At 34.4% G+C, this 14359-nt stretch overlaps 2 protein-coding genes across 4 annotated transcripts; one reads left to right on the forward strand and one right to left on the reverse strand.

Moving 5' to 3' along the window:
* The first annotated feature begins 973 nt into the window (after positions 1-973).
* Positions 974-4998, forward strand: LOC121981367 (protein SAWADEE HOMEODOMAIN HOMOLOG 1-like). Its single transcript, XM_042533844.1, has 7 exons — positions 974-1165; positions 1877-2033; positions 2158-2227; positions 3326-3377; positions 4313-4456; positions 4539-4658; positions 4791-4998. Exons 1-7 carry the CDS (start codon positions 1094-1096, stop codon positions 4833-4835), a joined length of 660 nt encoding a protein of 219 aa, XP_042389778.1. The 5' UTR covers positions 974-1093; the 3' UTR covers positions 4836-4998.
* Positions 4999-5228: 230 nt separating this feature from the next.
* Positions 5229-11557, reverse strand: LOC121981375 (probable hexosyltransferase MUCI70). Of its 3 annotated transcripts, none has more exons than XM_042533865.1 (10): positions 11381-11557; positions 10814-11114; positions 9710-10135; positions 9415-9628; positions 9120-9229; positions 8838-9037; positions 7708-7811; positions 6229-6416; positions 5924-6123; positions 5229-5731 (listed from the first exon to the last, which is right to left on the reverse strand). In XM_042533865.1, exons 2-10 carry the CDS (start codon positions 11070-11072, stop codon positions 5492-5494), a joined length of 1941 nt encoding a protein of 646 aa, XP_042389799.1. In that variant the 5' UTR covers positions 11073-11114; positions 11381-11557; the 3' UTR covers positions 5229-5491. The 3 variants fall into 3 exon arrangements, with proteins under 3 accessions (XP_042389799.1, XP_042389809.1, XP_042389791.1); XM_042533875.1 differs by having other exon boundaries at positions 10814-10985; positions 11381-11556; XM_042533857.1 differs by having other exon boundaries at positions 10814-11557.
* Positions 11558-14359: the final 2802 nt, after the last annotated feature.

The following is a 14359-nucleotide window of genomic DNA, read 5'->3' on the forward strand; positions in this document are numbered from 1 at the left end:
TTGGCTCTGTGCTTATTGGGCTTTGAGCATTCGAGAAATAACGGGCTTTAGTGGAAATGCCCCATTATTTATAAATTGATGCATAAATATAAAAAATCAAATCAAGTTGACGGGCTTTATTTGGGTAAATTTGCATGCACTCCCCATGGGTAAACACAACTTTACATGGAGTTTTCAACCATGAAAAACTTTCTTTTCACTCCCCAGTCAAATATATTTACCTAATTGCCCATGATATTTTTAGGTACAAAAAGTCCAAAAATCAGTATAAATCCTCTTAAATTCAGTATATTAAATTAGAATTTAGTATATTTTCTATTAAATTGAGTACGATTCTTTTTTCACCTCAAAATATACTCGATTTTAGTTTAATGTGCTGAATTTAATAGAAAATATACTCAATTTTTAATATAAAGTACTGACTTTAAGAAGAATTATACTCATTTTCGGATTTTTTGTACTCAATTTTTGACTTTTTGTACCTAAAAAATATGGGTTAATTTCAATAGAAAATATACTCGATCCTAGTATAGAATACTGGATTATAGTGTAAAGTGTTGAATTTAACAGGAATTATACTTATTTTTAGACTTTTTATACCTAAAAAATAAGAGGGATAATTTTGATAGAAAATATATACTCGATTTTTAATATAAAGTACTGACTTTAAGAAGAATTATACTCGTTTTCAGACTTTTTATACTCAATTTTGGACTTTTTGTATTAAAAAATCTGAGGGACAATTTAGGTATCAATATTTACATGAGGGAGTTGAAACAAGTAATACTTTACATGCAGGGAGTGGAAACAAAGTTTGTTAGGCATGGGGATTGCATGCAAAGTTATGATTACCATTGAGGATTTTTCTCTAATTTATCGTAATTTTTTAATTCTATTTTCAAATTAAATCGAAGAAATTAATTATGAATAAAAAATATATGATTTAATTTCGATTATTATGCGAACCCCAGCAGAAACCCCGAGCCGTTCCTCTTTTTTTTTGCTCGCCGTCTTCTCTGCGATCGCTCCTATTTCCCCTTTTCCGATCGATTCTTGATCGCCAGGCTACAGTTCTGTGCTTCTCCTCCTCGTCATGGGGCGAACGCTCCGAAGCTCGCTGAAGCCCAAAGCCCAGTCACCTTCCGTATCAAGATCATCCGAGCAGGTGCCTGTCTTTTGCTCGCTTGCCTAGCGCCCGACTTTGAGTTTTTGATGCTTTCCCTCTTTAGCTCGTTGATGGAAAGATTTCCGTCTGTTACGGATTCTTTTGAAATCTGAATGCTGTTCGTCGTTCGTGTTTTGCTCTCCTGATACAAGGCCATCATATAGTTCGTTTTCTTGGCTCCAAGATTTAACTATGCGCCATTCTTTTGAAAAGCGGTTCTTGGGCTCTCTGCGAGTACCTTTCTTTCCGCTATGTCAGGTCTTTCGTAGTTGGGTGTGGCTGATAACAGCAGTATGCGTTTTATCGTGCATTACGACTGACACTCTTGTCCGAAGTTAACTCTTTCTTTTCGTCATTCATGCGAGCAGATTATGTAATAGAGGTCTGGGCAAATGGTTTTGCCAGTTGGTACGTATAGCCTTTGTGCTTGGTTATTAATGTGTCTGCACGTATAAGACCATGACTAGTCTATTAGACTGAATACTGTCAACTGACGTTGAAGCGAAATATGATAGGGAAACTTCCCAAATTAAACTATCTTTTGTATTTTTTTGTTTTATTTTCTCTACTTAAAGTTTTTTACTCGTATGTAGTTGTAGTTGCGTCTGTTTTATATATAATGCAATAGATAAAGTTAACATAGGTATTTTAGAATTTAGATATCCTCATTCTACACGAGCTGAACCATATTTACTTTTCTTGATTATGAAGAATGGAGTGGTGCAACCAACTAAACCTAGCAAGCAAAAATCTGAAGCTGAAGTTGGTTCTTCACATGCTGTTTCAGAAAATGTAGTTGTTGTTTCTGAAAATGTCGTTGCGGATTCAAGCCTAAGTGATGCACCTGGTACCTCTGGCTTGCCAAAAGGTTTTCAAAGTTCTTTTGGATTTTTTTTTCCTTTTCTTGCTTCTTTGACATGATAGTGGACATCCTTTATGCTGTAATTTATGAAACCTTATATATATAACTTTACCTTGTTCCATTGTTCCAGAGAGCGAGGAGAAAACAGCAGATGTTGCAGAGCTGGAGTTTGAAGCCAAATCATTAAGAGATGAAGCTTGGTACGAATATTCAAAAATTCTGGTTATGGTTTGTGTATGTTAGAGCTGCAATAGTTATTTGTTTTTATTCTTTTTCTGTTTGCATGTATTCAATTAGAACTGTTATCTTGTCTATTCAATTTAAGAACCCTTGTCAATATCCATTGTTTATCAGGGTTTGAATTATTTCAATTGAATTATTACAATTTAATAATAAAGCCAAACAAATGTATTATATAAATGCAAATCCAATTCAACATGAACCAAGACAAACCAAACTGACAATTATGGTTTTGTTTGAATTTCATTAGCATGCTTTGTTTTTTTTTTCAACTTCTAAAATGTTGATAGCGAAAATTTTGATTTGTCTAATTTGATTCCAAACTGAATGGACACCCCTACTTGCGTTGAACCACTAACCGTGTTAATTGCTCTTGTTTTTCTTAGTGTGTTTGTGCTATTCTACCAAGTTAGACAAAAAAAATTCATCATGTGGGATTTTAGTGGAGGATAATCCACATTCTAGAGACCATATTTGGATATTCAAGTGTATGGTTTGAGGTGGTGACAAAATCTAGCAAATGGTGCCAGAATAGTTTTCAACCCCATCCATTGATACCAGAAGCACTTGTAATCTCAACAAGTGATATCACAGCTGAGCTGAGGTTGTCAAATCTTGGAGTTGTTTGAACAACAAAATCTATCAAGTGATACAAGAGTAGTCTCCAACTGTTGCCAGTGTTATCAGACACTTTCGATCCCCAACAATTAAATCTAGCAATGTAACAAACCAGCATACTGAAATAGAGATGAGGGTGATATAGTTAAATTTATAATGTTACATTGATCTATTAACCTCAAAGATATATTTTGCCCACATTATAGTTTATGAGAACAAGGGTATATCCTCAACAGTGAAAATCAGGGAAAGTGGTGAATGTTGCATAACTTTATGAAACTTTGTTACTATGGTTAAGTAGGTTAAATTTAATTACTTGTTATTTATATGGAATTATCGATGCCAATGAAGATCCTTTATATATGTAGATGAAATTTCTGTCACTTTCTAATTTTCTTGACTTTTACAAAGATGTTTGATGTTTTTTTCACCTTCTGCAGGTATGATGTGGCTATGTTCCTTGCACATCGGGTTATCAATTCTGGCGAACTCGTAAGGATATGTTAATATCATTATTCTAGAGTAACTTTGGCTGTAATCTCATTTAGATGTTCATTCATACATTGTTTATAATACTGATTGGTAAGTACTGAATGGTATTTGGCCCAACAAAACAGAAATGGACCTCAGCTGTGTACCTTTGTTGCCTATTTATTTTGATACCAAATTCTATGAGAAGCATATCAAAAAATATATATTGGTGCCAGACCAGTTTGACAGTTGCTCAAACTGTTAATAAACTGCTTTACTGGTTTGCACTGCATAATTTAGCAAATTTTTTTACGAGATAAATGCAAGTGACTAAAAAATGTGGTAAAATTGTTCAACAAAATCTTATTGGTTTGCGTAGTGATTCACAATCATTAGCTGATGGCTTCTATGTTTACTAATCATATATCGACAGCTTTGTTGTTCACTTGTTAAAGTTATGCAATTGCAAAGATTCACATCAACGAAACATGATGATGCGAAGAAGACAATCGCAAATATTTTAGCCCTATCACTAACATTCAAATGTCTGGTTTAGTTGAGAACTAATATTCATATGAACAGTAATACTTGTTTGATTTGAGTCTGACCTGAGATCCAATTTAAACTCATTAACTCATTGTTTTCTCCCTGCCCTATTCCTAATCAGTAACTCAAGTTGAGCGGAGGAAAAAATCCATCTTTGCCCTTCTATTTGTGAACACAACAGGACCCCTCTGTCTGCAAATCCAGCCACCTTTCGCCCCTCAACCACCAACCATGTCTTTTGTGTAGGAGGAAGACCAGGCTGCACGCTTGCGTTAGTGATTTTGTCTCCAGACTCCTCTCTGCAAGATCCACGCAAATTCAACCATTTACACTCCCTTTCGCCAAATTTCTTGTAGCAGGCCCTCTCTATTATGTTTGTTATCTACACATTTTTCTTTGGTTGTTGGCAGGAAGTCCGTGTGAGGTTTCAAGGTTTTGGCGCTGAGGAGGATGAATGGGTGAATGTCAAGAATGCAGTTAGGGAACGTTCAATTCCCTTAGAGGCCTCAGATTGTAGAAAGGTTCGAGTAGGTGATCTGGTACTTTGTTTTCAGGTATAAAGTTCTCAGAGACTAAGTAAACTATAATTCCTTGAACCTTTGATGGTAAATTAGATCAACTTGTCTGCCATGACAGGAAAATGGTGATCAAGCAATGTACTTTGATGCACATATTGTTGAAATAGAAAGGAAGCTTCATGATATAAGGGGCTGTCGTTGCCTCTTCTCGGTCCGCTATGATCATGATCAAACTGAGGTGACTTGCATTCTTTATTTCCTTCCCCATTGTAATCATTTGTGCTCATTGCAGTGTTCACTCTGAGGTCCTAAACCATGCCAATTTGATGTTCTAATATTACATATTTTCATCATTGTAATTAAAATTCAGGAGAAAGTTCATGCGCAAAGGTTGTGCCGCAGGCCGGCATATTGACTGCTTCTCAACTGATGTGTCGATGGTTCTGGGCCTTCTGGCAATTGAAACCATGATCTTTTTTGAGCCTCAAGGAGTCTATATATTTTGTAAAAACTCAACTTGCACTTGGCAGCGAATCTGCCTTTGCTTTATAAAAATCTAAGTGGTTTCAAACTTTCAATAGCTTGTAAATTGTGATTTCTCCATTGGTTTCTTTATTTTAGTTATCCTCCTTGCACGTTTTATAGCGATACTTGGAGCACTGATAAGAAAAACCAGCTGTGGTAGTTGTGTTGCTGTTGCAATTGTGGTAATCTTTGAAGTAGATTTTTCTATCTCTGAAGAGATATTACAGATAATCACTAACATATATACACGCGAGAATAACATGGAAATGAACAACTTAAGGGATTGGGGGAGCAAAAATGACAGTCACAGGTAAGAACAAACCGGGGCAAAAGTATTCTTCAATATATCCATATCCATGCTACTTATTTTTCCAGCAGTTATTTATAGTTGAAAAAAAAGAATTACTATCGACAGTTCCTCATTGAATTAACAAAATGCTATGTTAAAGAATGGAGCCATACTATGGCGCTGTTTGTAATACCCCTCACAGAATACCGCAGGGCATGAATAAAGAATTATGCAAAACACCATGGTGCAGTGCACTGCTATCTTTTCCAGCGGTCGATCTTTGGATGATGATGCCTCGAGCTGGACCTTTTGTCCCTCCCATGCCTCGTGGGAATCTTAGTCGGCAGCTTCCTTGATGGAGGAGTAGCTCTTGCAATCCCATTTGGTAGGGTCTCTGGAATTGTTTTAGAAGGTGGTTCGTTTGTTACTGCTGCAGGTGGTGGAAAAACTGAGGCAATGAGTGCTTTCCGTTGTTCCAACAAATCTCTGTGGTATGCCTGCATAACAAGAAACACAGAACTAAGAGTGATTAAAGTAGAGCAAAAGCATATGGTAGTATTTTGCAGGAGATGAAAGATTTTCTAAGCAATTGTCACTAGAACAAATCATAGCATGGATCACATCCATGAAATAGCATGAGCCAAATTAACTATGACAGCAAACGATTCTTTCTTTTGACAAGGCATTACCTGAACCACAAAATTGCGCCTTTCACAGTCCAGAAACATGTTAATTGTCCAATTCACTTGAGACATTAGTTTATCCCTGACGGTACTAAAACTGATTTGATCCCTAGAAGTAAAACGGTCGACTTCATTGAACCACAGACAAGTGAATAGATTGGTAATTGGTATATGCTCTTTGATGATCACGCACCCCTCAGGGACATCTGTGAAATATAATCAGAAAGTTTTAGGACAGGGTGTTAGAAATTAGCATAAAAGCTTATTAAACCCCAAAAACTAAATCCGTAGTATGAGAATTTATTACTCACCACTTGTTATTGGAAGCTTGGATGAAGAATAAGGTGTTAAACCCTCTTTCTTATAAAATTCAATTTGAAAATCAATGGATGCATTGTCATACTTTCCAGCAGCTCTGTTAGCCTCTGCTTCTTCAAAAACATCAAAACGCCGGTAGTGCCGGGAAATTGCAAAAGTGTAGTTCTTCCGCCACAAGAATCTGAAATCCAATCAAGTTCATACTAGCATATATATATATATATATATTTGATATTTGAATTTCTAATTGTTGGGCTCAATAAAACATCATTTCTTTTCCAGATTGATCATATCATTTACAAATAAAAATTGCCAATTCCATAGAAGTTAGAATGAATATTAGGCTATAAAATGGCTTTGGCAATACGAGGCAAGAATGAAGAATAATAACTAGAATAACAGTCATTCACATAAATGAAGCCATGCTAAGTCCTAGGTTAAATTAGTTTTTCCGACAATATAATATTCAAACAAAGCATTAATCTACATCCCAAAGGAACTTTGGAAGAACCAAGAATTATCTGATCGAATGTGGCATAAATTAGCAAAGTAAACATATATTATCATAATAATATCCTGAACCATGACAGGCACCATAAAGAAACTTAAATTAACAGCTTTTCATAAACAAAAACATATCCAGATCATTTCAACTACTTCTGGTCATGTTATTCTCGTACATGAGAAGATAATTGATAATTACAACTATCTGTGACTTTGGAACTCTACTCGTTCTACTTCACTTAGAATTAATATAGCCTATTTATGCCTGTTTATAAGAAAGAAATACATACCATTTGTAGCTACCAAGAGGTCTGCCAATTATCAGAAAACACAAGATCTACATGATTCCTTGAATTCTTATAGACACATTGATATGGATCTAACGCAGCCCATGTCTAAAACGTTTAGTTTATTATTTCAAATACTATATTAGTGAAGTGATGAGTATGGTTAGCCTTAGTTGTTAGTAATTTGAATTTGTTGTGATTATAGTGCATTAGCATCCATCTCTAGCATGAATACAAGAAAGGCATCAAAACACGAGCCAAATTATCTCATCTTTTCTCTCTTTCCCAGGATCTCATTGAACTCTCTCTCCTCTAACATCCTTCACTCATGATATCTGAGGACTGTCCTATATACTTAGTTGACTGTAATACTCTACCAAAATAGAAGTTGAATTAGAATAGTTAGTGCATTTGCAAGATGATGATAAAAAAAGTACAAAAAACATACTATGCATCTAATAATCAATTACTACTAATGCACAATACAGAAACTCAAAACCTATTTGTTGTTCATTTAGAGAGAATGAAGCATAATAGAGGCCACTAAAATAATGAAGTGTAATGTAGAACACTAAAATATGCTATCATTTAAGTTGATATCCTTAAACCTACTTCAGACAAACTATGTGGTTACTCATGGATTCTATTAGGATTAGAAGCATTCTCTTCAATCAGGCATACCTCTCAAGAACTTGATAGGGATCCACAACAAGCTCAAGTTTCCCATCGATCCAAAGAGAAAATCGGGCATTTGGAAAAAGCCTATGAAGCAAAAGTTTTGGGACCTGATACACATGTACTAGTTAGAAATTATCTGACAAAAATAACATGATATAAACAAAATTAGATGAAGGTCAAATAATAGAATAAATGTTTTATAGAACGATGAAAATGTTCAACAGTCTGCCCACAAATTCCACACTAACGAAAATTGAAAAGGCCAATAACTAAATATTAAATGAGTATTTATAAGATCCTGTTTTAACAAGGCCCAATTGTCTAACAATAACTGACTATGTAGGAGTCACAACTGCAAGATTCGCTTCTTAATTGACAACAACAATCACAAAACTGCTTTCACAATGTGCCAGATTTTTGTTGTGACTGAAGTACCATTTTCACTAGTTTAAATGAATTTATACGTAAAAGAGTTGAATGGAAGGTGTAATGGTTAGAGAGAGGTCAAAGAAATTATATTCAATGCAATAACAAATGATTCAATCAATCAATGTGGTAAAAAATAATTTAATTAATTCGAATAATGATAATGATATTGACTTGCATAGATCTCAATGGAAGAATACAATTATATAGTTGATCCCTGGGAGTATAGGCCAAACACAGCCTGATGTGAATTATGGCAGATCCAAATAATACCAGTAAAGCTTGACTTGCCAAATCTAGACTCCCTGTGCAAGTATAAACCACCCTACCTTTGAATTCTTAAAGTTTTACTCTGTATAATAGACACATAGATCTTTGTTTGTAATTTTCAGCCAATATAATCATTAAATTTTCTTGGATATGTTGGTGTGATCTTGATAAACAAAGCTTCAAGTTCTAGATACCTATATTTAGATTCCTCTAACTCCTCATGGGAAAAAAAATTATAGAATTGCATGAAGTCAAAGTTAAGACAGACTATATCATTTCAGTATGTATACCAGATCCATATCAGAAACAAACTGGCAAAGTAATCACTAATTTTGAACAACATACTTCCTAAGCGGAATTTTCAGTATATATCTTCTAAGTACTAAAAAGGGTCACAAGAATTTAAACTAATAAAGGATTTACAAGAAATAGTGTACCTTTCCATTACGCCTTGCATCTACATAAGGAAGGTTTCGTACCACCACCACTTTCCATAAACCAACTCTCTTGACATCAACTAGGCCACTAGAATTTTTTATGTATGTTTCAGTTTCTTCATCAACAAACATATAGAAACATGCATTTTTCTTTGCAAAATCACTGATATTCTTTGGTTGTTGCAATATATCATAATTCCCTGTTCATCGAGATGGAGATATGTAAATCCACAAGTCCATGAAAGGGAGACAAAAATGACAGGTACAGTCCAAACACTTTACCAAAAATAGCAGAGGCTACAACAACATCATGGCATTTCTCCATCTCAAGAAGATCAGCTTCATCTATGTCAAAGCCAGTACCTTGACCAGGTTTCTCTCCCTTGGCAAATCTGACAAATAGTAGTTTACATTGGCTTAGACAAATATAGAAACATAAAACTTTCAGCCCACTGAAATAAGTACATTCATTTAACAACTAAAATAGTCTCATCGTATATTGATGTTTCAAGCGATTAAAATATATCAAGTCACTGCATCTAGGCAAAGAAATGGACCATCAAGGAATGAACCATACCCACAGTGCACTCTCATTGATTCCTTTATATCAAAAGATTCAGTCCTCTCCTGTAATGATGGATGCCCTCCAAATACCGAACCACTGTTTGACTCATTTGCTATCAAATCATCTTTTAAAACATAGCTTAAATTCTTTAGAATAGGTGAAGCTGAAGGTGACAGTGGCATAACGAACACAGCCTGCTCTACTGGAACATAACACACAGGACATGCTGCAAGAGATAATGTGAAAACTTATTAAAATAGTTACATAACCAAAGTGTTGCTTTCCAAAATAGCAGGTCAAGACATACGGCGTGGACCAGTGCGCTTCTTATCTGCTGGTGGTGGAGGAAGAGAAAAAGTTTCACAAGGATGAGGTGTTGAGAGAAGCATCATAGCAGAATGCTGAGTTGAGTTGTGACTAATTCCAAATTTTTCTGTAGAACGGGTAGCAGTATCGACCTTAGGTTCTTTAGAAGGAAGAAGGGAAGGCCTATCATTATTCAATAATGGCCTTTCAGGAATTACAATATTCTGGGCATAATCTGTGAAACCCTTGTGAAAATCAAGTCTTTTAGATTCATCAACTGAACTTGAAGAGGTGTCAAAATTTGTTTCCTTTGGAGCAATAAAGGCAGGCCTGTCCATATCTGATGTTGGCTTGCTAGGATTTACAAAGCTTAATACATGGTCGGTGAAACCCATGCCAGAGTTAGAGCTTGCCGATGCATCTTCATCTGAAATCTCAACAATAAAATTGCTTTAAACTATGTCAATAAACAATTTAACAATTCCAACAAAATAAAGTGAGGAGAGTTGGTAAATAAAGGTCATAGATTATTCAAGATATTTATTAGCAGGCCTTTGGTGGTCTAACAAGGGCTATTATGTATAACTACATAGTATGATTCAACTTGTTATATAGTGGATATTTCTCCCAAAATGACAGCACAAGTTCAAGTAGAAGTAGTGACTCATCGAAACAAGGTTAGCTTGTATGATCCTTGTAAAGTTTAACTCATGCCTATATACAACAAAATCATGGCTAATTAACAATATATATCCAAACAAATACAATTGGTGGAAGCACAATGGATATCCTAGATTCTAGGTGGATTATGGAAAAACTTATTTATTTTTCACCATATCCACAATGAACAATTCGTGTATGACTGAATAATTCTCATATAAACCTACACTTATTGAATCTGCGTAGGGAACTACAACAACAGACATCTCAGAAGTGGATAGAAGATGAATTTGAGGTGCTTACTCCGTTTTAAATCAGAGACATCAACAAGAGCGATTGTTACATAATGATGCCGTCAAAGCACATTTGAGTTAAAACGTGCCTGCTAATGCATCATGCACGACATAAAGGTTTGAACAAAGGCAACGAATGAAAGAAACCAAACCTTTGCTGAAGAGGGAAATGAACGAGAACACAGCAACCGAGACAACGAGCAAGAGCAGCATCCCAACCTTTCTCCTACCTGCAAACTTGCAGATTCTAACCCAGATTCTCTCTTTTTCTCTTGATCCAGAAAGTGACATTTTGGCAGGCTTGCGGACTGTGACAGGCTGCAACTGCGATAGAAAAAGAGAACCGTTCTGAGTTTGTTGCTGCAATGATCCATAACTCCCCGATCGCACACCCAATGACACTCCGGTCATTGCCCCTCCCAACAGAGAGGCCGCCTTATCATCTCCCTTCGTCTTCAAAACAAAAACAAAAAAAAAAACAAAAAAATCCTCTTAATGAAGAACCAAGAACTAAAAATCCGCACTCTCTCACAAAGACCAGTACACAAGAACGCCTAATACAAGAAGATCAAGACGCTACAAACGAACAAGTGCAATTCTTGAAAAACTACAGCTTCAATCCAACTTGCCGTCCACAAAAAAACGCGCCTTTTACAACATAAACAAATCTATAAACCAATATACTTTTTTTTTCAAGATACGATCTCCCTCGCCCTTACCCCACGGGCTCGGACAGTAGGAATGCGAAGCAAACGAGACTCGAAAGGAGACCAACGAAGAGAAAGGCAAACGGATCGGCAGGACAGAATCTGGCGGTGACGCGGTCGAGATTTGGGCTTCCGTTCGGGGACCGACGATCCGAACCCTCCGTCTGCGCGTCTTCGCAGGGGTTAATAACAGGCCAGCGGGGAAGGAACAGGCCGATTTTGCCACACGTAACTGAATGCCTGAATCCAGAAGCGGGACCCAACGGATGATGGAAATCAGAAAAAAGGTATACGGCCGGGTAAATCCTAGGCTCTTTACGATGTGACGCATTTGTTGGGTCCACTTTTACGATCGTGCCAACACGCATCTTGAGAAAATCGAACGGTTCATAATCCCTCCGACAGCGCAAGCGGCTGCCTGCCTAACCGGCCGTTCCCGGTTTCTCCATTTCTGACGACGTCATTGGCTTTCACACACTTCGGTCAACCGGTTCGACTGGCGTCGATTTAAAAAAAAACAATAGAAAAAGAAAAAAATGATATATAAAAAAGAAGCATTCATTTAGTGAAAAATAAAATAAGGCAGGCATGTGAAAAAGACATGGATTCTTGATTCAGAAGATTTAAGACTTCAACGTGTGTGGCTATTTAAATAGGTGAATATATATATATATATATATATATATATTCAGAAGATTTAAGACTTCAACGTGTGTGGCTATTTAAATAGGTGAATATATATATATATATATATATATATATATATATATAATTTGTCACCATCATTTCGATAGTTGGTCAAGAATGGAGTTTGTAGTTATGTTCTTTGATGAAAGAAAACCTTCTTGTTGTATATTGGTTCCGGGTTGATTCGCGTTTGATGCAATTATAAAAAAAAAAAATTTTGATATTGGATAAATTATACTATATGTATAATTTATTTTTTTAAAAACAAATTAGCACGTGACATGATTAAATAGAAGCAATTACATATTTTTATTATTTTTAATCAAAATAAATGTATCTAATACAACTAAGTATTATGATAATTTATTGTTTTTATATTAGCCAACGCGTGTGCGCATTACATATGAGGGCCCATGCAATAGTGTAATACAGAGTTTGAATTTTCTGTCTCGAAATTTCTCTGTCCCTATATCTCCTTATCGATCGGACGAATCAGATTACATCTCAAGAATACCTTACGTATCACGAGGATAGTGCACACATCTTAAGGATGTCATGCATCCTTAAGATGTAATCTAGTCTGTCCGATCGGCAAGGAGACACGGGACAAAGAAATTTCAGGACAGAGGATCCGAACTGTGTAATACAAGGGCGACTCCAAGAAAGATATATTTTTTAACGTCGTCAATCCAAGGTATTTATTCTCCACTCGTGGTGTTGCCAATCCAAAAATATGGGATTAAAAAAAAAGTAGATCTGCTACCTTAACGATCCCCTAGTGCCGGTCCTATGAATATAAAGGGAAATTAATACAGGTACACAGATCATAAGTGCATGGTGCAAAAATATGGAATTAAAGACACTCATGATAGTGTATATCTTTTATAAAAAATACAACTAAGTAATAATTTCTTTCTTTATATTAGTAAATGTGTGTATACTTTACATGTGTAATATAATACATAAAATACACATAAATTAGGATGACTTTCTCTTATAAAAATTAATTTATTTTTTTATATATTAAACTGATAAAAATATATATATAACATTTGATCTTAGTAAAAGGTCGATAAAAATATATTGTCTAACTTTGTCAATTAAAGATATTTATAAAAATTTATCTATCGGTAGTATTATCAATTCTAAAATATCATAATAAAGAGTCTGGCAATATATATTTTTTATATAAAAAATAATAAAAAATTATTAATAAAATTTAAAATTATTTTTAGTATGATAAAGAAAAAAAATATTGATATAATTTTATTTAATATTTTACTAAAATTAATTAGTAAAAAGGTCAACATTCTTAATAAAATAAATAGTAAGATTCTTACTATAGTTAAATAAAACTACCTGTTAATAAATCTATTTAATATAGTTATTTTTAAAAGCACTCTCTACGAATAAATAAAATTACACAAAAACACTAAATTAAAAAGAATATGCCATAGTTTTACAAGCGCATAGATATTTTATTTTTATCCCAATGAAGGCATCTACTCTTAGAATATATATATTATAATATGATGAAAAAAAAAAATCAAATTGCTAAACAATAGTGCTACCAAGATTTATATATTAATACATTCTAATACAAGCTTATGCACGTGAAAACAGTTAATCATTAAAAAAATTTGAGTTTATCCTTAAAATCTACCAATTTTTAGTTCACTTCGCATTTTAAAAAACATATAACTTTTTGACAACTTCCAAATCAAAAAAAATATTTCACTTTTTTTTTGTCAGAAATTTCTTCCACAACTTTTATAAACTTTTTTATATATAATTTATCAATACCTTATTTTATATGATACCAACCGGGTGCACTTAACTTTAAAATTTATTTTTGAAAATTATATTTATTTTTTAAAATACCAAATAATTTGTTGGGCCTAGTTTAATATCTACTTACATTAACTGTATTATTCAATTTTTGTTCTTATAAATCCACCATTAGAAATAGTAAAATATACAAACAGTGAACTATTTGATAGATTAAAAGGGAGTTTATTTTTAAAAAGAAAAATACATATAACGCCTAATAAATAAATAAATTAGAAGAGCTTTTGATATAATTTACCAGAAAATATATATATATATTTTTACCATTTTTGTTTTTCATTTTAAAAAGTAATTATTATGATGATAATAATACTATCAATTCAACAGCATGTCCCAAAGCTAACTCGACGGGCCTTTTAAACCCAGCTCTAAAGGCCTAATAAAAGCCCAAGTTACCAATGCTAGGTTTCCGAAGTATTATCCCTGTCCTGATCTCATAATCCGATGAGGACTCTC

Source organism: Zingiber officinale, chromosome 1B (assembly GCF_018446385.1).
Source record: "Zingiber officinale cultivar Zhangliang chromosome 1B, Zo_v1.1, whole genome shotgun sequence".
NCBI classification, from domain to species: domain Eukaryota; kingdom Viridiplantae; phylum Streptophyta; class Magnoliopsida; order Zingiberales; family Zingiberaceae; genus Zingiber; species Zingiber officinale.